General features: G+C 47.3%; 1 protein-coding gene across 5 annotated transcripts in view; it reads right to left on the bottom strand.

Moving 5' to 3' along the window:
• Positions 1-328: 328 nt before the first annotated feature.
• GLI2 (GLI family zinc finger 2) overlaps positions 329-23,001 on the bottom strand; it is a 197,346-nt gene continuing 174,673 nt past the window's right edge. For all 5 annotated transcript variants that reach the window (XM_033003404.2, XM_033003403.2, XM_033003405.2 and 2 more), the window contains 6 exons: positions 22,428-22,559; positions 18,654-18,803; positions 14,871-15,035; positions 10,121-10,402; positions 6,636-6,972; positions 329-5,582 (listed from right to left, as the gene is read on the bottom strand). In XM_033003404.2, coding sequence (XP_032859295.1) covers positions 3,226-5,582; positions 6,636-6,972; positions 10,121-10,402; positions 14,871-15,035; positions 18,654-18,803; positions 22,428-22,559 — 3,423 coding nt within the window. In that variant the 3' untranslated portion in view covers positions 329-3,225. The remainder of the gene's footprint in view (positions 5,583-6,635; positions 6,973-10,120; positions 10,403-14,870; positions 15,036-18,653; positions 18,804-22,427; positions 22,560-23,001) is intronic.

The raw sequence follows: 23,001 nt of genomic DNA on the forward strand, positions 1-23,001 counted from the left end.
TGTCCCTGCTGCACTGCACTGTCACCCTCCTTCAAATCACCTCTGCCAGGAGGCCAAGGAAAGACACCTGGGCAGAGTGGTTGTGCTTGCAGCAGCCTCCCAGCCTCTCTGCCTCTCTTTCTGCCACCTCCATTCCATTGTTGACCGGAAACTTTTCAAGGCAAGACCATTGCACATCCATGCAGTGACCCACACACCAGGCCCATCCAGCTCCTCACCAGCTGTTCCTAAGCACCACCAGGGTCCAACCAACCTTGTTGGTGTAGCAATGACAGATCAAGACCAATCACCATTACTGATAAAAAGGAATAACAACAGGCACAAGAAATTATGAAAAAAATTACTTTTTAATGTACAAAAGGTTTATATACACGTTCAGCATGTTACCGCCGTTCTTATGATGTAGAAAACAGCTAAAAATGTTCTTAAGGTATAAATTTGACAGAACAATTCACCTACAGTACTTTTAGTAATGATGTCTTCTATACATAATATATACAGTGCTGGAATGGTTATTATAATACTTTTTCAGTAAATGAAGGAAGACCACCACTGGAAAGTCTGAGAAATCTCAAGTCATTGGAGATTTGGTTTTGCTTTTGCATTTGATCTTTTGCTAATGAGATATCTTTGAAGAGGGACTCAGTAGCCATCGTTGCCCTACACAGCTGTCAAAAAAAATCAGATTAGCAGTTGAAGGACGCACGAAAGCCTGATCCATCTCAGCACAAGGGATGCCCAGTTGTACTCCAAGTGTCTAGGACAACGTACAATGTCCTAAAATATGTACTGCCCTCTTTTCATAAATGCAAAGGCAAGGGCAAGGTCGGTAACTGCAGGAGAATATATACAGCGGACTATAAAACAATCCCTTTAAACACAACTTTCACGGGAGACACATATAAGCCAGGCACCTTGCTTTGCTTTCCTGTCCTCATGCACCCTGGGCAAATCAGGAGTCACAGCGGCCTCAAGGGGTGAAGGGCGGGGGTGAGAGCATCCTGTGCACACCCTCTGCATTTGGGGTGAGGATGGGTGAGACTGCAGGATGCTGAGCAGCATCTCCCTGCACCAGCCATACCCAGGGATACCTGGCAGCAGCGCTGTCCCGACCCACTGTTGCTGAGCACAGCTGCTGGGGTATCTGATATTGCAAAGTTTGCCTGGAGGTGACATGAGGCATTTTCATGCCAGCCCCAGGTCATGCCGGGAACAGTGAGCCTGACATCAGTTTGTGCAAAAGGAAAACAGGGACACCAGAAAGCACCTTTATAGAGCTGTCCCTGTCCCGTGCAGGGGATGGAGTCAGATGCAAGTGAGAACATCACAGCAATATGAGGGGGTGAGAGGAGATGGTAAGGAGAGAGCGAAGCTCTGCAGATGCTTGTCCCATCAAACTGTGAGAACCTGGGGGGGGAATGTTACACTTCTCCCCTGCCCTTCAACATACAAGGTAGAAAGTAGCTGATGCTATGAGAGCAGGAAGGGGAGAGCTGTCCTTGTCCAATGCAGTCAGAAGTTTAGCAAGGCCTCCTGCTCAGGGACATGCACCCCACCACTTCTACCCTTTTGTCTAACGACAGCAAAAATAAATAATGCAACTAAGATTGACTTCAGTGCCAGGTGGGACCGGCCTGGAAACAGCTGATCATTATCACAAGTAGTTATATTTTGGCAGAGGATTTGGTTTTGGGAGGCCGTGCTCCTCCCATCTCTTCCCCAAGGACGTTTCCAAGAGATTCCTACTGACCAAGCTACTATTTTGACTCAAATACCTGTTTTGAGACTATCCAGATGTTTGCCTATGCTGTAGACTGCAGGTGCAGTGCTGAACTGAACCAGGCTGCGTACAAAGAGTAGCTATATACTGTAGCACAAAGCACTAGCCAAACTAACACACCGGGTTCTCAGTGGTATATTTTTTGGATACAGCAGCTCTTTTCATGCTGACCAAAGCTGTGGGACACGATAATGTAGCATTGGGTGCATGCCAACAAGCCTTCTTGCAGGGCAGGGTGTATTAGCTCATGCTTGGCCTGCCATCAGTGCAGCCACACGCCTGTTGTGTGCACGGAGCCCAGGCAGAGCCCTGCATGGAGTATATTACACAGACGAACCCTGGCCAGATAAACCACCTCCCACAACGCTGCCACAATGCAGACCAGGCTGAAATGACCATAAAACTCTCTTCATCACCATCAATTTTGTGTATGAGCACCTCAGCATGGAAAACCCAACAGAAAGCGAAGCCGTTGCAAAGCTGCACAGGGATATGGTAATGTGTGCTTCAGAGATCTGACATTAAAGATGCATGCGGGGCCCCCGCAGAAAGTTACTGCGCTCAGAGGGCGCAAAGTTATGCGTGTGTGTCAGTCTGCACACCAGAGCCTTCCTGCCACGGGGGATTATTTCCCAGTGATTGCTGTTCACAGGCCTCTGCTCCACTCTGCACATGATATAAACCACGTTGTAAACACATCTGATCAAAGTGTGCATTCACCTTTTATGTGTCTCATCAATGTGTCTTTCCAATGTTTTCTCCGAAACACCACTATGTTTTTATAAATGTACATTTTATATACGCTTCTGGCAATACACTATATTTGATTTTTAAAGGAAGAGAGGCCTTGGCTACTTAACACGAAAGCATGGTAAGGCACTTCGCTGAGAAGCCATTTGGAATCAATGCTCTTTGCAAGGTATAAAGGTATTTACGGTATAAAACAATACTGCTGGCAGAGGGCTTGTTTGGAGACGTAACTAAACCCTACTCTCATCAGAGCAGAATACATAATATGGCTTTTATTCTGATCAAAACTGCATCCTCCCATTTCTTTCTGGGTTGGGTTGAAAATGGAATTTTTTGCAAATGTAACTAATGGGAAATGATGGGGAGTGCTATTTACAGGGTTGCCAGGGAGGGAGGGTTTCATCTCTAACCACGCTCGTGCTGTCTCCTAGCTTGGTGGTGATACTGTTCAGTGCTCTGGGAAACTAAGCCAAAAAATAATACTAGAGGTGCACCCTTGTGGTGCTGAACTGCCTGAATATAGTTTACATAATTCTGTACAGATACTTTTTAAAATTTTCATTTCGAATCCCTTTAATGTATTTAATACTTATAAAAAATCTACTCTATTGAAACAGATTATTTTTGAAAAGCACATTCATAAGACTGCTTCACGCAGAGCCCCTTGGATAGCACTAAGGCCTTGTGCTTTACTGTTATGACATCATGTTTAGAAATTTACTCTCTTCCGCCAGCGTGGTTAGCATGGAGCTCATATCGCCTATTGCCATATTGCTTATTCCCGCGGGTATGGTGGGCAGTGTCAGAGAGTTTCGTGGAGTCGTCAGGCGAGAGGAGTTCTGGGAGAGGTTCTGAAGGATGCTGGGGCTCAGGGTTCCTGACATCAGGCTCGAATGGTCCCCATCATCCATGATGGCATCAAAATCTATCTGGGGCGGCTCAAGACCTTGTGAGTCCACCGTGCTGGACACCTGGTTTGTGCCCGGGGAAGGCAGAGCGGCTGGCTTGCTGTTCAGCGCGCACTGCTGCTGTCTGACCCGACAGTCTGCATGATTATCAAAGCTGCTGTTCTGTTCATACATGTGGATTTGACCGTAATAGTACATCAAATTGTTTTCCCTTGTGCCGTCTGCGCACTGCTGGGCTGGTGTTGACAACAGTTCGCTGGTTCTTTTATGCATGGCCTCTGCTGCCTCTTGACCTGGGCTGGTGGTGTTTGTAGGGTGGGGAGTTCTCATGTAGCCCAGCTGCTGGACAGTGCGGAGGCCTCGAGGTCTGCTGGCCGGGCTCGGCTCGGGCGGAGGACGGGGCTGGACCATGCCGGCTGGGTACGCCTGCGTGGCTGAGCCCATCATGCTCTGCTGTGGCTCAAAGCTGGGCTGGTTGGAGGTCATGATGGGCTGATGGAAGGCCTCTTGAGCCACGGGGAAGTTCAGGTGGGTTGGCTGAGATGAGTAGTTCTGCTGGCTCGGTTCATGCATGACCTGGCCCAATATTGTGCGCTCACTGTTGCTGCCAACCATTAAAGAAGGGTCATTCGCCATGTCCATTTGCTGAGGATGAAGGTGGGGTCCGGACTTTGCTGCCATGCTGCTACAAGAAGGAGAGATCTGATTTGGGTTGCCACTGATTGCACTGGGGCCCAGCATCTGATGAGGTTGGTTATACCCTGTGTGTAAGCCCAGATCGGGGTTCATACTGGGGCCTAGGCTCATTGGCTGCTGCCGCAGCTGCATACAGTTTAGCCTCTGCCCATCCATGCCCACATTCCTTTGCATAAAGCTCTGCTGTGTTACGTTCATACTGTTCTCTGGCAGCTGCATCTGCTGCTGGTTGTAGTTCTGGTACTGGCCAAAGTTCTGCTTCTGCTGGACCACTGCTAAGTTCCCTTGTGAAAACTGCTGCTTCGACTGATTGGACATGATATCAACGGTACCCGAGCTGACTTCGTTCCACTGGACAGGCATGTTATTTTTATTCATGTCTGAGGAAGCGTCAAAGCTCATGGGACACTCTGCCATCATGGGTCCCAAGTGGCTCATGTTTGCCTCGGCCACCGCCATCCTGCGCTGGCTGGGCAAGGCTGGAGGCTGCAGCTTCCCACTTCCCTGGAAGCTCTGCATCTCATTGCTGTACCCCATGGAAGTGCTCTCGGCTGCCGTCCCGTTGCTCTGGGATTTGATGTACTGCACCACGTCATCTGGCAGCATAATGTCGTCGTCTCCAACGGGTGCCTCCACCTCCCCAGACATGGCTTCCATGGTGATGTTTTCACTGATGCTTAGCGGACGGGGTGAGTAGGTGTGCCGGGGTAGGCTCCCGTCTGAGCGCCCATAGGTCTGGAGGCCGAAATTCCTCCTGTCCGCAGGGTGCGGAGGATGGAAGGGGTTCATGCTGTTGGTGCTGTTGAAGCGGTGAACTCGCGGGAGGGACTGGGGGTCTCCAGCAGGTCTTCTCACCGGGTCACTCGCCCGTCTTGTGCAGCTGCCTGGCACCTCATGGGGAAACACTGCAGCTGATGGGTAGCCATAGGTGTTACCATCGCTGCAACGCCTGGGGCCTGGTGGGAGGCGGATGGAGGGCAAGGTGGGGTCTGGTCCATCCATAAGCGAGATCCTGTTCTTCAGGGTCATCCTCTCCATGTTTGGCAGGGGAGTCGGAGGAGGGCCCCCCGTGGCAGCAGCGTACTTGGCTTTCAGCCTGTAGTGCTGAGCTGGTGTGAGGTTCAGCAAACCCGGCATCCCACTGCATTGACTTGCCTCGCTCGACCGACGGGAGGCATCTGTGGAAATCGGGTCGTAGGAGTCAGCAGAGCTCGTGTTATTGGGACGGTGCCCAAGCTGTGAAGCCTCACTGGAACGGCGGCTGGAGAAGTATGGGGAGATCCCTGACGATCTGCGGCTGACAGTGTAGGCAGAGCTGATGGTGCTTGTTGTACTATCACGGCGCTCGTTGAGTTGGTTCAGCATCGTAACCTCATTGACAGACAGCTCCATTATTCTGGGGTTAGGCAGCGTAGCAGAAGAACCACCACTATTTTCTAGAATAGAGCCTGAAGTGTTTCAGGAAAAGAAAAGGTTTAGTTAGGTGAGAAATTCTAACTGGTAGTGTTCTTGGTGCCAGAATACAGACACAGAAAGCCACCCCCAAATATTTTACTGGAACGATAGCGAATTGCATTTGCTGCCAGTGAATTCAAAGCTTCATCTCCAGCTCTGTGTCCATGCACAAAGAGCAAGAAGGCTGGGGAGAGAAGACAAGAAGTGTCGTCTGCAGTCTTTGCAATGTGTACCCTGCTGATACCCAGCTGCTGAGGAAGTGCCTCCACATGGGTTTCTCTTAGTAGGAAAAAAGTATGACTGGTATGAACAGTGCCACGGGGACAGCATGTAGCTACTGCCACAGCTGCTCACTGGGACAGATGCACAGCAGTCAGGGATAGGAGGCTGGGAGCCCAAAAGCTAAGACTCACAGTTTCTTCCCAGAGTAAACCAAGAAGCTCCAACATACTAAGCCCTGATGTTATGTATAACTCAGGCCCCATGCCTTGGGACTTCTTGGCAAAGTTAGAGAAGCACTGAAGGGATCATAAAGGTACATTTATCAGGGATCCCCAGCCAGTGGGAAGCTAGCATATGAAGGTGTAGGCAACATCCAGGAGCTCTCAAAGTGACAAAAGGCTTGTCAGAGTAAGATCAAGGATGGAGGGCTTGTCCGAATTGCTGCTGTACTCCAGCAGTCTCCTGGGGTGCACATTAGCCCTTTGGGAACTGTTACTGCTGGAACAAACCCAAGCTGTCTTGCGACTGCCACTGGGACAGTGAGGACAACTGTGGCTGGGTCCTGGTCAGGCCCAGAAACAGGGACACCAACACCTCTGTCTCCCTTCATAGCTCTGTAGCACTGAGCATCTGGGTTTCTGTTGCACATCACTAGATGGCTGTGTTTACACCCAAGCTCTCCATTTTACCTGACATCTCTATCCAGCAAGGTCTGGCTCAGAGGCAAAAAGAAACGATTCTCTTCCAGGGTAGACTCTTGGTTACGAAACCAGAATCAAACTCTGGAAGGTTCATACAGGACATAGCCCATGCCCAGGACTTACCGTTTCCTGAGATGGGAGGCAGCTTGGTGTTTCTGGCTTGTGGAGATGGGCTCACCCATGAGCAGGAATCCTTAACTGTCTTGAGTTTCTCTTTCTTGAGCTGTTCAAGTCGTTGCATTGTCGTCATGTGTTTCCTTAGCTGCAGGCTGACTGTCGAATTACCAGATGAGACTGTTGAGTCCACAACAGGAGCGTTGTCATCCAACGCTGTCAGATCTCCCAGACTTCCCCCGCTGTGCATGTTCATTTCTACTCCACTGTCATTGTTGTTGGTGCTGCCAAGGGGTGACGGCTCACTGCTGCATGATGACTGGCCACCAGGACTGGACTGACACATCTTGGAGAAGGAAAAGAGGACGAGTTGGGCAGGTGGAAACATGGATGGAAATATACCAGGAGCTCTACATCCCCAGCAGGCTCCACATGTTTGGACCTATCCCAGTCTCTCTCCTCTCTTGTTACCCTTCCCTGCTGCCTGATCTCAGCTCTACCAGGGGGCAGGGGCACCTTCCCTGGGGTAGGAGGGCAGGGCAGAAGCCCATAGCTGGAAAAACTATGGTGGGTTCAACTGGAGGATGGAGAGAAACCAAATACTGTTCCTCCAAAAGATTAAGGACAGATGCTTCTCAAAGAAAAGCTGCACATTACCTGGTTGTGCAAGGTATATTGCAGCAAGCACTGGCTTATCTAACATAGGATCAAGACCCAAGTATTTCAGACACAACGTATTTCTGTCTTTTAAATGCCCTAACATATAATTAGGTTAGCTGACAAACTTCCCAGTCAGATAAAAACCTGGTTCACTGTTTGCAAACTCCCACTTGCAGATAAGGTAGATAAGCACCATAAATATTTATTTTATTTACATTAGGAATCGCATTTCACATTGAGTAGTTTATTTGCAGCAGACACTAAATGGTCTGAACTTGCTCTGAGGTAGCTGTTGCTGCTACCAGACAGAATGCCTGCCTTCTTTGCTTGAGGCCCATGATCCAGAAAAAATGAGAGTGCTGAAAAGGCAACGTACTTTGCCCCAAGCCAAGGTGGGAGTGCAGTGATGCAGTGTTTTACTTTGCGCTGTAGCAGCCCTCATGGACAGGGCTGACTGGCTCTGATGGCCTCATAGCCCTTCAATTGGGATGACAGAGATTGTAATCCTGGGATTTAATAGCAAGTTATGGTGCTGGGAGAAAGGCAGCAAAGGGAATCCTTGGGCACTGTGTCCTCCCCCTTTCTGAACTCCAGTAAATATCCCCTGTCCCTCCCCATCGCTCCACACACCTCCACCTCCACCCCACTGGGGTTAGCTGGAGACAGGAGGTCTCCAGGAGACCGTGCTTTATACAGGTATTTTAATACAAATGATTTCTTTGCTCACCTTAGTACCGACTGTCCTTAGGAAGGTAGAATAAGGAAAGGGAAATGGGAATAAAGAACAGGTTGTTAGGACAAAGGCAGCATTAACAGAAAGGACCATGTTAGTAAAAGGAGGAAGAAGGGAGTGCAGAATACAGCACAAATTGCCAACATCTCCCCCTCTCCCATACCCCATCTTCCCTGTCTTCCCTGTTTGGGGGCCCAGATAAAAATCCCTAGGAGAGACTTCCCACCCATCTCCATGGGTTTGGTTCGAGACCCAAAGATGGGTCAAAACAAGAGGCCTTTGGACTAATGGGAACCAGTGAAGAATCTCACCCCTCCCACCACCCTGACCGTAACCAAGAAACAGGAGTTGGACGTGGGCCCGCCAGGTCAGATGCCGCCCGTTAGATGTGCACGAGTGAAGTACGCAGTGCTGGATGGGGAGAGTGGAGAGGAACATCCGACCCATGGCCCTGATGCCAGCGAGACAGCTTGGCTGCAACTTTGGGAGTGCAGAGCCCTAGGAAAACAACCCCACACCTTTGGGAGAAAGGGGGAGGGGAGCTGTGATTGTGTCCATGTTTTCATAGAAAAAAAAAACAAAACCATAACAAAAAAACCACAGAGGAAGAGTATCGGAGAGAGGTCATTCTGTCCAGTGGTTCTCACACCCATTTTTTGTAACTCAATATAGAGCCTCATCACAGTAAAACTGTTCCCTTAGTCAATTAGAGACACTTTGGATGTGAAAATACTAAATTCTTTCCTAACTGAAACATGCTGATCATTAGTAATTTTTCCAACAACACATCCCTTAACATTTTTCGAAAATCTTTGTAGATCCAGGACATGTTATTTCATAGGAATAACAATCTTTTTGCCTGGATTCAAATCAAGAAAATATATATTTTGGAGCTCAAAGTCCTTTCAGCTCTAGTGAGAAGTCTGGGGACTACGTGAACACTTCACCTCTGCAGGTGAAGGTCTTTGTTGCTGTATGGAAGCCACACCCTGCCCCTCTCTGAACTGGTGCAGCAGACCAGAACTTTGGGTATGAAGGTGAAGAGAAACATCGAAAGGCAAGTGACCTGTGTGTTGCAGTGCTCCATCTCCACCACTGTAGTGGTGTACTGAGGAGCAGATGAGCCCGCTGCATGGGGTGGAAGAGGCTTGATTGTGTTTGGGCCCATCACTGTACACACCTCGTTAGCACCATCAACCACACTACTGCCTACTGTGGAACTGCTGTAATGGTCAGAAGACTGAGAAATGGTCTCTGCTTCAACTGGTGGCTATTCATGGTGCTGTAAAGCATGATCATTGACGGCAAGCCTGTACTCTGTGGGCCACAGCATTGCTCCCATGTTTATTCTTGGTTTCGCTTCTCTGCTTCATTGTCCCACTACAATTTTCTGTGGCAGCTAGGAATCATATTTGAACTCATGCACTCCTGAGCAATCTGTTCTAGCTGACCTTGCTCGAGCTGGGAGGTTGGACTAGATGATCTCAGGAGGTCCCCGCCAACCCCAGAGATTCTGTGCTTCTGTGTATAGTGGATAAGACTGTGGAATTGAACTTGATCTAAGATACCAAACAAAAATAAACCAGCTACTTTTATGCCCACTGGCTTCATCAGACAGCCCACAACTCTTGTGCCAACAAAACTGCTGTGCAGCAGCAGCCTGGAAAGAAAAACAGTGAAGGGTGCAGGGAGGAGGAGAAAAGGGATTGCTTAAGCCAGGATTTCTGCTTCAAGAAGTGTTCATCGATCTGTGCCCTATGGTCATTGCTCAGTTTAAATTGGTGAAGTAGGTAAAGCTCACGTGACCACAACACTCTTGACTTTTGCCCACTTTCACAGCACGGGGAGGCTAAGCTCAACACTGGGCATCATGTGGCCCCCATGACTATGAGGGCGGGAATTTCTGATGCTGGGTAGGAAGGTGCAAAATGTGCTGGACTGTGCCCTGACCTGCAGTTTCATCTCTGGACTTGAACTCTAGGGTGCTGGCAGGTAAAGGGCAACTGCCCTGAGAGGTAAATGGCATGCAAATGCTTCACGCCTCTATTGTGTTGGAGAAATTAGGGGCCTTGTAATTTCTGCCAAGAGCTACTGCTCTTACCACAGAATTCTCCGTTTTTATCGTTTTGACTTGTAAGCAATCCTCCATGCTCCTCGTGGTGCTGTTGGCCTCGGGGCTCTCCTCTGTAACCTTGCTGCTCTGCTTGGCGCTTGCCTCATTGTCCCCGTTTTCCTTGAGTGGAGGTGGCCTCGGGTGAACATCGTTGCGCTGTTTCTTTGTGACGTGAGCATCAGGCCCATGCACGGTCTTAACGTGTTTCCTGAGGGAACTAGGGTCTGTGTATCGCTTTGTGCAGCCAGGGATTTTACAGACGTAGGGTTTCTGTCAATACAAGCAAATATTGGATTATATTTAGAACAAGCCCAAATATTACAGGTGCAGTGTATGGGCCAAGAAAATACAATGAGCATAGTGGCTGGCAGCAACAAAATGTGGAGCATCTGCTCCACATGATTCTGTAAGACTGAGATCTCTAACATGTGATATATGGGCTGCTGCTGATCCACATAGACCTGGCCAGTCATTTGATGTTGGCTAAACTCCTTGTTTTCGTTTTCTGGATTAAAAGACAGCTAAGAATTCATGAAATACTTTCCTAATATTACTTTTCCATGTATGGTTTTGCTCGGGTGGCCACAGGAATGTTTCCTGATTATGGATGGGAGGGAGGTGATGTAGGGGACTGGCCATAACACATTCTCTCTGCTAAGGTGGGGTCTATACCGAGAAAATGTCTGAGACCTTCTGGCTGATGGAATTCCAACAAAACCAAGCCAGACTGGATTCACCCTACTCAATCTATCATACCACTCCAGCACCTGTCACCTTGAAATCTGTTACTGTGCAAAACAAACCACAGGCATGCAATGTTTTTTTCAGATGATAGCACTCTAGTCCTGAATTCATGAATCATTGATTGCCACAGGAAAACAAGGCTGAAGCCATGCTTCTGAAAACAGAAGTCAGCAAACAGATACTTCTCTTCTTTTAACTTTTTTTTTTTTTTGGGTTTTCAATTCCAAAGTGTATTAGCGCTGCAGTTGTTTGAGCTGGTGCTGCTGTGCTGGAAGCTCTGAATTCATCACAAGTTCCGCTTTCAGCCTCACAGCTACTCTAAGTATTTTTCTGCCAATGCACTAGGGTAGATCCATGAAAAACCCAGATAGTTGTTGTCTGAAGGCTACCCAAAATGACCATTCCTATTCTTTTTTTTTTTTTTTTTTTTTTTAATCTGTTTTGTAATTTTGTCCAGAAGCTTAAGTGAAAAAATACAAATGAGTATATATTCTTTTCAGAAAGCCAACATCATCACATGAAAAACACTGAAAGGCTGTTTTTTATTCAAAAGCATACTTCCTGACTGATCTTGGCACATCACTTGAACAAACTAAATTCTCATAACACCCCACTGAGGTAAATATTTAATATATTTTAAAGCTGGGTAAACCAAAGCACAAAAAGTAGAATAGTTTGTTTATAAATCTTATGCAACCTTTTGGAGGAGGCATTATAGAAGTATTATTGGTGCTATTAAAACCTATTCTACAGAACGGAATCCCCACCACACATGCTAAAAACCCCTACATAAAACAGTTCAAGGATTTTTTAAAAGATCCTTTAGGCCTGATAGTTCTGATTTTTCAGACACCAGTAATTAGGGTAACATGATCACTGTTGCTTGGACAGCAGACACTCCACCTAACGGGGTACACCCATCCACTTCATCAGGCCATACCCCCTGCAACTGAACTGAGCACAACTGCTGTTTTGTTGTCGTGCCTTCATAGATCCTGTGGATTATCCAGATTCTGACATCTAATGTAGTGTATGCCCTAGTGAAGTCAATGATTTAGATATTTCAAATGCCTCCCTCCTACTCCCATACACATACAGCATGATACTCCTTTGGGTGGGAGATCTGAAGAACTCCCCAGGGACTCAGGAGAACTGAATTTATGCATTTTACCCTTGTTTAGCTTGAATTGGATAAAGTGTCACTCCAAGCCTTTGGCTGGCTGTGAACTCGTGGCACTCTTTTGTGTATGCACTGAAGAGTGGTCATGGGATGAAAGCCCTTTTCCTAGGAATAACTTTGAAGGAATCTCCTGACCCTTCAAATGGTCACTGAAAGTTTAAAACGAGATAGTGTATATGACATTTCAACAGTCACACAAAAGCCAGTGTGGTAATATAACCTCAGCCTTGAACTTCAGCATGTTTGGACCATACACCTACGTTCTATCATACAATGACAGAGACAAATACAGGGAACCTGGAACTTCCCCCTTAGAGGAGACATGGATGACTAACTCTGAAACTGTGGTGTATCCCCAGTAAACACTGCAAGCAGAGGAATATATTTAGTAGGTAGCTAGGAACCACAATAGTTACTAATGGGTAATGGGAAATATTCAGAGTCACAAACTCCTGCTTTGCATCCATGTGGTTTGGTGAGCCAAGGTCTCAGTGCAGTTTGATAACCCACTGGTCATGGCCACAGCTGGTTGCAGGACCCTCACCTGGGCCTGCTGCCCAGTGCAATGAGATTTGCCATGAGGGATGTCACCTGTTGCAAAGGATCATGTTAGGTGTTCCTCAAAAAGAGGGTGTCAAATATATGGCCCAGAGAGCCGTTATATGCAGCCTATAGATCTCCCACAAGTCTTGGGGCATGCCTGTGTTGTATCAAGGAGAGTTGAACAGCATTTCAGGGGTAAGCATAATGGCAAAATGCAAGATCATGTAGTGCTATGTAGTTCCAGTGTTAAGGCTCAGCTGGTCTGGTACAAATCCTCCATTAGTGGCTATGCTGTTTCTGCACCTGAAAAGGCTTTGACATCCTCCAGGAGAAGCAACAGCAGAGGATAAAGATCCCTATCTGTTAAGTGAGTCTTTAATTTTTGTTGTTGAATGCAGCCTGTGCCAAGTGTCAGCATATTAGATCAGGGTCCACCATAGACAATGAGTTGGATGCTCCTGCCCTACAGCCTCACTTTCTTGCACAATGGGAACCCAAAGGAGCAGACCTTCAAGTGTGTCCAAGCTCTGCTCAGACAAAGTGAGGAGTCATCCCAGATCCAGAGCAGCTCCTGATTTGGATCACTTGGACAACTGAACCCATCAAAGAAATGACATTTAATAATACAGCCAAAGCCAAAATTCCACATGTAGGAGTATGGGACACCAGCTGGCCCAACAGAAGGGAAACTCTGTCCTGCCTAAGAATGATTCTGGAAAAGCTCTAGGGATCCAAGCTCTAGTGATCTACAGGCAAGAAAAAAGCTCACATACTGCTTCAGCGTGCACAAACTGGGCAGAGCGAGTCTGTATCCAGCACTGAAAATTGTACCAGCAGTCTTGAATCCTTAAGGATGAAAGAGAGATGCAAAATCGATTTAAGGACAGGACAAAAAGCTGCAGTAATGGGAATCTTTGGTGGCATGATTAACTTATTTAGCTTATGAGAAATAAAATGGAGAGTGACTTAATACTATAGTGTTATGAGGTGGAAATGAAAGGGACATTTGGTCCAGCACTGGAGGAAAGCAGAGAAAGCACCCAGGGCTGGAAAACAAGCAATATGTAATACCTGAAATGTGAGAGAATATCATGACTGCCTACCTTTCAGGGTAAGAAACTTCAACAGAGAGCAAATGATGTTTTAGTCAAACACCGGTTACTGGGAATGCAGGTTGCTGAGCAGATGAGAAGTTGCATGTCTTGTTGGACCCTCCTGATCTCAAGGTCAGTGTAGCGTTAAACCAACCCCAAACTACCCAGTGTCAGTGCGGATATGGGTTATTTTTAACCTGTGTCCTGCTGGGAATATGGCTCACTGGTGAAGGACAATCAATCCTGACATTTGATTTTGTACCCAAACCAATTCAAATAACACTGGGAACAAGGTCATTCATTGGGTCCATCTCAGCATAACACAGCACAGAAGGGCATCCTGGACTTTGAGTCCTTATTCTGACTACAACAGAATCTCCGAAACCTCCAGAGCTTTGGTTATCACTGACTGATATTATGCCAGAGATAGAAATGTTCCCAACAAGCCCTTTGTAGACACAGCATAGCTTTAATAAGCTGTCATCCATGGCAATTGTGTTCCATTCTCCAATAGTCTATATTTAACTGTTGCAAATTAGGCTACAGACTGAATTCTTCATGGCTGCAAACACTATTAGAACTTTGCAGTGTTGTTTTTTCTTCCCCTGTCAGCTAATTAGTGGTAATATAAATTTAAATCGTCGGCCGTGGTTGATTGCAACAGACCATCACATGCGTTACATAAAGGCAATTTCCTCTGCTCCCCAACTACTAATAGTGGGTCTTAATTAGCCAAGGTTAACAAAGCATTGCATTGTGCTCTATCATTGTACATCAAACGATGGAGGGAGTATTATTTCCAGAGCGTCAGGATCCAGGGTAGCTGTTATACTACTGCAAGTCTACTACACAGTAATATTAAACACCACATGCACAACTGTACAGTCCTATTTGAGCTATTAAAAATTATAAATTTGGAAAATGCCTGCTTTAATTTCCAAAGCCGATTAAAAAGTTTGCATACTTTAACATCTGTTTATGATTTCAAACATGGCTTTCATAAATATAAAGCTAATGTGGTCTGGCTCTCCAGCAAAATAAATCCCATTAAAAAATAAGAAAAACCTCTCATTACAGTAGGTTTCTTTTTACATGAGTCCAGCGTGTAAAGTGTATGTTTATTGTCAGCAAAATTAAAAAAAAGCCTTCCGTTGAGCTGTGGTGAGCCCAGGCTTACCTCATTGGAATGCGTTCTGTTCTGGTGCTTGGCTCTGTCCGAGGCATTGGAAAAGGCTTTATTGCATCCTTCATGTTCACAGACATAGGGTTTTTCTCCAGTGTGGGACCTCAGGTGTGTCTTTAAGTTCTCCAGGCGGGAATAGGCTTTGGAGCAACCCTCAAACTAAAATAAAAAAACACAAGAGGAGTGATTAATTAACCAGAAAAATTTGATTTTCCCCCTGCCTAAACCCTTCTCATCTGTTTCTCATTCTTCCTTTTTTTCCTTCCCTTTAAAGGGCTTGTGTTTTAGGGAACAACATCCACTTTGTTGGGAGAATTCGCTTCCATAGGCAGGCTGAGAGTTTCAGCAGTGAGTCATATTTACGGTGCTGCTCCTTGTTGGGTACCCACCTGACATTTCAACAAGAGACTCTTTTTTCCAGCAAGGTTGAACACCTCTCCACTCCTCCCAGGGCTCTCTTAGCCCGTCCTGCCATCCCTCTGCAGTTAACACACTCAGAAATGGAGGCCCTCTCCTTCTCACCCAGAGAACTGTTGGCTTCTTGATGGTTTGACCAGCCTTGTAACTTCACTAGCACCAGCGCTGGAAATAACAGACCATTCTCTAACACACAAGCAAAAATCTAGCAAGCTTTGAAGTTTCCCAAATTACAGCTTGGGTCTTCTCTTGGAGGATGCTGTGGTCGGGCTGTCTGACATTACCAGTTTAAAAAACAAGACTCTCAGTCTTGAAGACAGATGGATTTTTGGATGACAAAACAGGTCAGGAACCTTCCTCTTGGAAGGAAACCAGCTGCCCACACAACGAGAAGGAGCAACTTGGGAGACATGGTGAGGCTTCGGGTGATATTAAGTCCTGCCACCCTCCACTCTGGCTGGGCTGGAGGCTTCTCCCTGCACCTGCCCTGTCTGCAGCATGGGAGGATTTCACCTCAAATCACAGAGACCACCTTAAATGCTCTTTCATGAAACAAGTGGGAACTTAAAACCAGTGGAAGACGTTTTAACAAATGCAAGGCTTCCTTCCAAATTCTACCTAAAATCTTCACTCGCTGTTCAGCTGGGAGCATTGAAAAGCTCATGCTGCACTTCCTATGCAAGCACCTTAAAACACACTTTAAATTTCAACAAGTTTTGTATACAAGCTGCAAGGTGTTGTATTTTAGTCAGATCACTTAAACGCGTCTACAAGTTCAGTCCAGATGTGACAGGACTTCACATTGTTATGTTTGAGTCTTGGCCAGTGAAGAAACTGGTGTCACAGCAGGACAGGTCATGCCATAGCTTAGTGTCTGATTTCCCCGTGGGCAGCTGCATGGTCCTACATGTCCAGAGATCTGGACCTTTTGGGCAGAGGCCAAAGGCAGCTGCATACAATAGCAACGGTACCTGTCCCCTTGTGCTCAGCCAGCATATGACTTGCCTGCACTGCTAAGAAGTGAGGCAAACATGCAGCTCATGAAACCCATGAAGCACATAGCCACAGGCCGATCCCATATAACTTTGTTGTGTTGGAAAATAAGCAGGGTTCTCTTCAAGGGCAGTAGGAGCATCCTGTAAAAGCTGACTCCTTCCACAGCTTTGTTGGGGTGGGATGGATCCAGTTCCCCTTCCTCAGACAACTTTTATTAGGCTATTTGGCCCATAGAACATGCTGCAACTTTGAGGTAGCATGGTATATCCCTTCCTTCTCTTGCCCTGTGCAAACAGTCCTTTACAACTCAAGTCACTTACCCTTACTGAAATACATCATTCCACTTACTGGAAAACAAAGAGAACCCAGCATGCGGCAACTAATATGTCCATTCTGGTTTTGCTGGATACTGACACAAAAATGCAGTTATTAAGAGCAAAAGTACTGAGGCCACATTTTCAAATGAGAGCTTCTCAGCAAAGCAGCCTGTGCATGTTCAAAGCAGTTGTTCCCACTCTTACGCGTGGATTTGATTATGTCAGTGGGAGTTCTGGCTGTCATCTGTTGAAATAATCCTTATCTGAATCTCAGTCTGCAATTAGGCTCATCTGTAGCTTTATGTACACCACAAACTTCTTGTCTGAAACAAATGGCACTTTAAAAAAATCACTGCCAGACTTGGACAAGGAATGCTCTGCCGCAGAAGGGCACCGTCTGCAGAGCTACCATGTATCCCAGGCAATTGGAAACCTGTGGTACTCCAGTTTGGTGAGAGTTGCCGCAACATATTGCACATGGAGGGACTGCAGTTCTCCAGCAGGCAGAGGATGCCCTGAGACTCAAACACACACAGCCTTGGCATTGCTCCAGTGCGACACAACTGAGTCTTGAAAGAGGCAGGATTGTGTGGCGGTGCTTTTTCCTGCTCCATTACAGCACTGAAGAGGAGACAGTCCCTCCTGATTTTTGTCTTCTGAGTCCCTCTACCTGCAAGGGCAGGGCTAGACTTTCCCTCAGTGCTCACTTTGTAGCACACCAACAATCAATATTCCTTGATAATTTTAAGGAAGATTGGTAAAGCACTAGGACTGGGAAAAGTGCTTTAGAAGATTAAAGCAAAGGACATGGCCCTGTGCCCTGGGGAGCTTATGCTCTAAATTAAATGAACATAGAGCTGGAAGATTGATAAAGGAGTAATGCAGCAAGCAAATCATACATATCCTAATATTTGTAAGCAGGATCTGGGGCAGAGCCAGGGAGGGAGCCAGGCTATAAGTGACTAATGGAGCAGAAGAGGAGGAAGATATGGGAGAAGGGATCAGACATCTGCTGAGCAGAAAGAGACACTCATCCCTGAGGCTCTGGGGAGAGGAACGGTGTAATGTTGACAGAGGAAGAGGTATAAAACAGACAAGAGGAGAAGACAGGGAGCAGAGGGTATCAAAAGACAGGGATGGACCTTTGGAAGGAAAAAGGGCTGAAGCATATGTGGGAAGAGATGGTGAACATCATTCCTTTCCTAAAAGTTGGCCACAGCCACTGAACTCCACAGCTTGCTTCTCTCATGCCCCAAATCAGGCATCCCTAAGCTGCCCCATGTCAGACAGCAGTGCGGTGGAAGACTCCATGTATGAGGGCAGATAGGGGCTTTAATATATCAAGGTTGAGGAGAAGGTGAATCCTGCTCCCCCATGTGCTAGATAAGCCTGTACCCACAGGGATGAGATATAAAATAGTACCCCATGCTCTTCCTCAGGCAGTGTTTAACACTAGGCATAGTGCTGCTTGCATGCAGGTCTGGGGACTGAGCTCCTCTTGAAGTTTTAAGCACCCAGGGTTGACCTCACCTCTGGATTAAGAAGGCAGAAGTGAGAGGTGTTGGCCCAGATCCCCAGGTTGGAAGGAGGTTTGTGTATGTGGGTGAGGGAAACTTGCAGCCCCAGCAGCAGTACTGGGTGATGCTGAGTTAGACATGACCAGGGTTAGGTGATTCCCCACAGTGTGGGGTTGCTAGATTTCCTTCTTGGATATAAGCAAGTAAATTGGCTGGTTTTCCACCTCAAGTGGACTTGTCCTGAGTCACTCTGGATCTCTGTGGTAGAGCTGAACCCATTTTCCCCAAGGAAAAGAAGTTTTGACTGCTAACACCTCAACCAACCTCTTTGACCATTTGCCCTGTCCCCAAGGTATAACCTGAAAGCACTTATAAACCAGACACAGAGAGCTGGACTAGCCCTGAGCTGGGTATCCTGGAAGAGCCCTGCTTGAGGCCATGCCTATGTCTGCACACACATTTGTGTGACCACCAAAATCCATTGCCCTACTTGCCAAGCTGAGATGCACCATGTGTCCCTGCCAGCTCACCGTGCACTTGTGTGGCTTCTCTCCAGTGTGCCTTCGCATGTGCACCACCAACATGTACTGAGCCTTGAAGGGCTTCTGCTCCCGTGTGCAGTCCTGCCAGCGGCAAACAAACTCCTTCTTCTCCCCGTGGATGTGATCGTTGTTGATGTGCTGGTAGGAGAGAAGAGAGAAGCAGGTCACTCCTGGAAGAGCTGATGCCAGCGAAGCACGCACAGTGCTCCGAAAGCCAGCCGTTCCCTGCGCAGTGCCTGTGGCCAGGCATTGCACCTGGGCCCCAGGTGCACAAATGACAGCAGGAACACAGGAGCCAGCTCCACAGTCTAGTGTGGCCTGCAGAAGGTGCACAGCACCCAGCACACTGGGCGCTGGGTCCAAAGCGGCTGTAAAAGGGAGGTTTGCAAAGGCAATGGGGTCCCATGGTGCCAGGGAGAGAGCACACCTCTCAGTGTCACCTGGGCTGCCTGATGCCACTGTTGGGGAGGATGATAGAGTCATTTTTGTCTCTGCTGATCCCTCCTGTGCCACATTTACACAGCTGGAACCATTTTTCTAGGGCACTGCTGGAGGATGGGGGAGAGGAGGAGACAAGCCTCAGTTGGACTGGATGATCTTAAAGGTCTTTTCTAATCTAAATGATTCTACTGTTCTCTGATTCTAAACTTGCTTGCACACCAGCCCATACGTTGGGGCTAAGACATCCACCTGCTCTCCAGCACTGCTGGCTGGCAGGAAACGACAGCATCTGTGAGCAATGCACCAAGGAAAGCTCGGCTGCCTCAATTACTGCTAATAACTCAGGTCGGTGAGATCCTGTGCTGGGGTATTGAAAAGCCAGACCCAGAATGGTGCCTTCATCCATCCTGGGAGGAAGATGAGGGTTGCTTTTTCCCAGCCCAGGGCAGATGAAGCTCTGTTGAAAATAAACAGAGATGGAGGCCAGCCTGTCAGCAATGCTGTTCCTGCGGCAGCCTTGTCTCTCTGAATAGGGTCTTGCTGCCAAAAATAATGCCTGTCCGCGCTCCTATGTTTTCAGCAGACATTCACTGACAGGAAATCCTAAAATAAACCACTTTGGGTTTGGGTTTTCTTTTTTTTTTTTTTTTTTTTTTTTTTTTTTGTGCTGAGATTTTTTTCCATCCCCCGCCTTCATCCCCCTGGCCAAGGCCAGGAACATGTTGAAGCCTGGGATCAGACTTTCTCGGGGTGGTGAGGCATCATGAGGACACAAAAATGCATTAAAACAGAATCACCAACCTTCATGGTCCCAGCCAAATCCACCCCCAGGGTTTTGTGTACCATGGGTCAATCCTGGGGACAGAGATCTGCTGCTTCGGGCACCAGGTCTACTCAGGGGCAAGCAGAGGTGCGTAGCACTCAGCTGGTGTCTCGGGCACCATGGGTAAACACCAAGAGCCAAAGCTGCTTGCTTGGAGGGTAGGGGGAGGCTGAGTTTGGAGCTCAACTGCCTACAGTTCTGGTTTTATAACAAGGCATCAACATGAGATTTTAGCCTCAGATGGTGGAAATCTTGTGAACCCCCCAGGAGACCCAAGGACATGCTAAACCTCACCCAGACCAGACTGAGAAGATACGTCTCCTGGATCTATTTGTGTGTGAGTCTGACTTGCAACCAAGACTATGCATGGCAGTGCTAGGAGTGGGGGAGTGCACAGGCTTGCCTGTTTGGTCGTGAGTGGGACAGAGGAAGACACATTTATGCGAGAGGGATTGTAGCCCCGCTTCAGGCTTATTAACTCACTGTCTGGGCAACATCTGCTTCCCATTACACGGTGGAGGAGCAGTTGCACAACTCACCACACTTCAGCTACAGCTCCATAGCCCTATGAAACCCCCATCTGGCCAGAGGCTTTGCTTGGGCTTCTCTCAAATTGAGTGTGACCTTTGAGGCTGGGAGCAGCAGTGGCTCTTGCAAAAATATGTCTTCACTCCTTCTGCTCCCCATTGACACTCATTTATCCCACAAGCACATTGCTCACTGTGTGTGGAGAACGGATCCTTCACACCCAGGTACTTTGCTCTGCACACAAACCAGAGTTTTTTCATGCATGGTGGGATGTCACCTTCTCAGAAGTTGGCCCACGACATCTGTATTTCATTTGCATGTGTATTTTGGGCATTCCAAATCCACAACCCCATGTTGCTAGTAATCATAGTACAGAAGCCTTCATTTTTATAACCTTCCAAATTTAGGAAAATCTTGGACATTTTGTCAAATATTTTTCTTTGGGTTTTCTCTGGAAATAAATTGTGCTGAGCTGCCTGGACCTGCCCTGCACTTTGCTCTGGGCACCGCTAAAGAGTTTTTCTTATGTCTGAGAGGGAAACACACACGTACTGCTGGACAAATATGAGCCCAGCCCATCTGACAGGGCTACGGTGGTTTAACTCCAGAAAGGCAACACCTGTGACCTGCAATGTGCAACCCATTAAGCACCTTATCACTCATTTGGCCTTGCAAACCATTTCCAAATCTATCTGTACTCAAGGACTTGTTGCACTGAAAAAGTGACTTCTGGCAGGGTGCTAGCCTTAGATGGAAGAAGAGCATATGTCCAAAATTGTCATTTAGAGTGTGGTCCCTCTGGGTTGTGATAATGTTTGCATGCAGAGCTTGGCGAAATGGAGACTGATGCCTACTTGGTGGCATCTAAACATGACTAAAATGAAGAGATATAAAAAAGGGTGAGAGCAGACATGCTCTCAGGAAAAGGGCTACATGTGAGTTGCACATGTCTGGCCCCTGGTGGGCTTGGAGCCTGCTGAGGCAGGCAGCAAAAGGCTGAAGGGAAAGGAGAAAATAGTGGGTCCTATTGCAAAAAAATGCTCAATTCCCAGCAGCTCTGGACTGGCTTCAAATAAACGGGGCTCATACCACAGACCCAAAATGAGGACTGGGAGGATGTTGGGCTGGGGGTCAGGACGGGGCTCAGACAGAGATCACGTCTGATTTCACACACTTGCTCCATGTCTGAGGGATTTGATGACCCCAGCAGACAAGGGAAACCAAATGGTGCATTCCCAAGTGAAGCAAAGCAAAGAAAAGGTTCTTGGAATTATTTAGAACTGAAAATCTGATCAATGACTTGGTTTGGGGATCCTTCAGAGAGCAGTTTTGATGCTGGCCTGGGGACATCACTGTGATTATGGAAGCCCTATTTCCCAATTTTAAAAAGATCAACCCCTTTACTATATGTTGGGCCCTGATGGAGACACTGGAGCATGCCTTCAAACTCTGGAAGTGCTCTGTTTTTGTAGGAGGGATGAGCTGAGCAGTTAAACAGCCTCCAAGTGATGTGGCCCCACAGCTCATGTTAGAGCAGGATAAAAGGTCATACCTGGACAAGGACTGAGTACAGTATGGATGATCCCTGACCCATAGCTGGTGTAGGTGTGTGGGGAGGCTCAGTGAATACAGCCAGCAAAGAGGGAAGGGCTCAGACCCCTTCCCATTTTCTGATCAGGTCCTCTGCACAGAGCCTTCTATCATTGGGTCGTGCACAAGGGAGACTGAAACTGCAGCCTCAGCAGCTGAGAAGAGAGTGACATCAAATAATCTATGAGAGGCTTCTTTCAGCTAAACTCCTTGGGGAGCAGTGACCTGCTTTGGCAGTGTTTACACACTGTATCTCTGATTTGCACCTTTAGTAGCTCCCAGAGTGAGCTCTGGCTGTACAGCAGCTAGTGATAAAAAATGAGGACAAATACACAGAAACCCAAATTTATTGCTGGGATTTCCTCCCAACCATTACTCACATGGACGAGCTGCTCTTGAGTGTCATATTCCTTTGTGCACCCTTCCCAGTGACAGTTCGTCTCATAAATAACCTCAGGCTCCTGTTTACATTCATCCTTATCTAGGTCTTCTTTCAGGTCTGTCAGATGCTCCTGCAACACACAACAGTGCATTGTATAAGGTGAACTTCTTTCATCTGAATTCCTCCGTCACTCATAGATTACACGGCATGTATCAACTGATCACAAAACCATGCTCATTGTGGCGACATAACATCATAGATTACTGTAAAATAATGAGTTACGGAATTTTGGTAGAAATGGATCAGAGTTCATGACAAGACACGAAACACCCTAAAGCCACAGTTGCAGCAGTGGCTGGCTTCATCCAGGTCATGGGCAGTCCCAGGAAAAGCTGGAGAAAGGAAAAGGCTGGATTTTGACCTTTGGCTTCATCCTTTGATAGAGCAAAACTTCTGATCTAGGGGAAGTGGGGAAATATGGACCATGAAGAAACCACAGAGCAGTCAGATCCTAGTGGTTACTGCACTCACCTGACGTGGGTTGGGGGAGGAGGGTTCCTTTTTTCTACATC

Source organism: Tyto alba, unplaced genomic scaffold (genome assembly GCF_018691265.1).
Source record: "Tyto alba isolate M040663 unplaced genomic scaffold, T.alba_DEE_v4.0 Super-Scaffold_7, whole genome shotgun sequence".
Classification (NCBI taxonomy): Eukaryota; Metazoa; Chordata; class Aves; order Strigiformes; family Tytonidae; genus Tyto; species Tyto alba.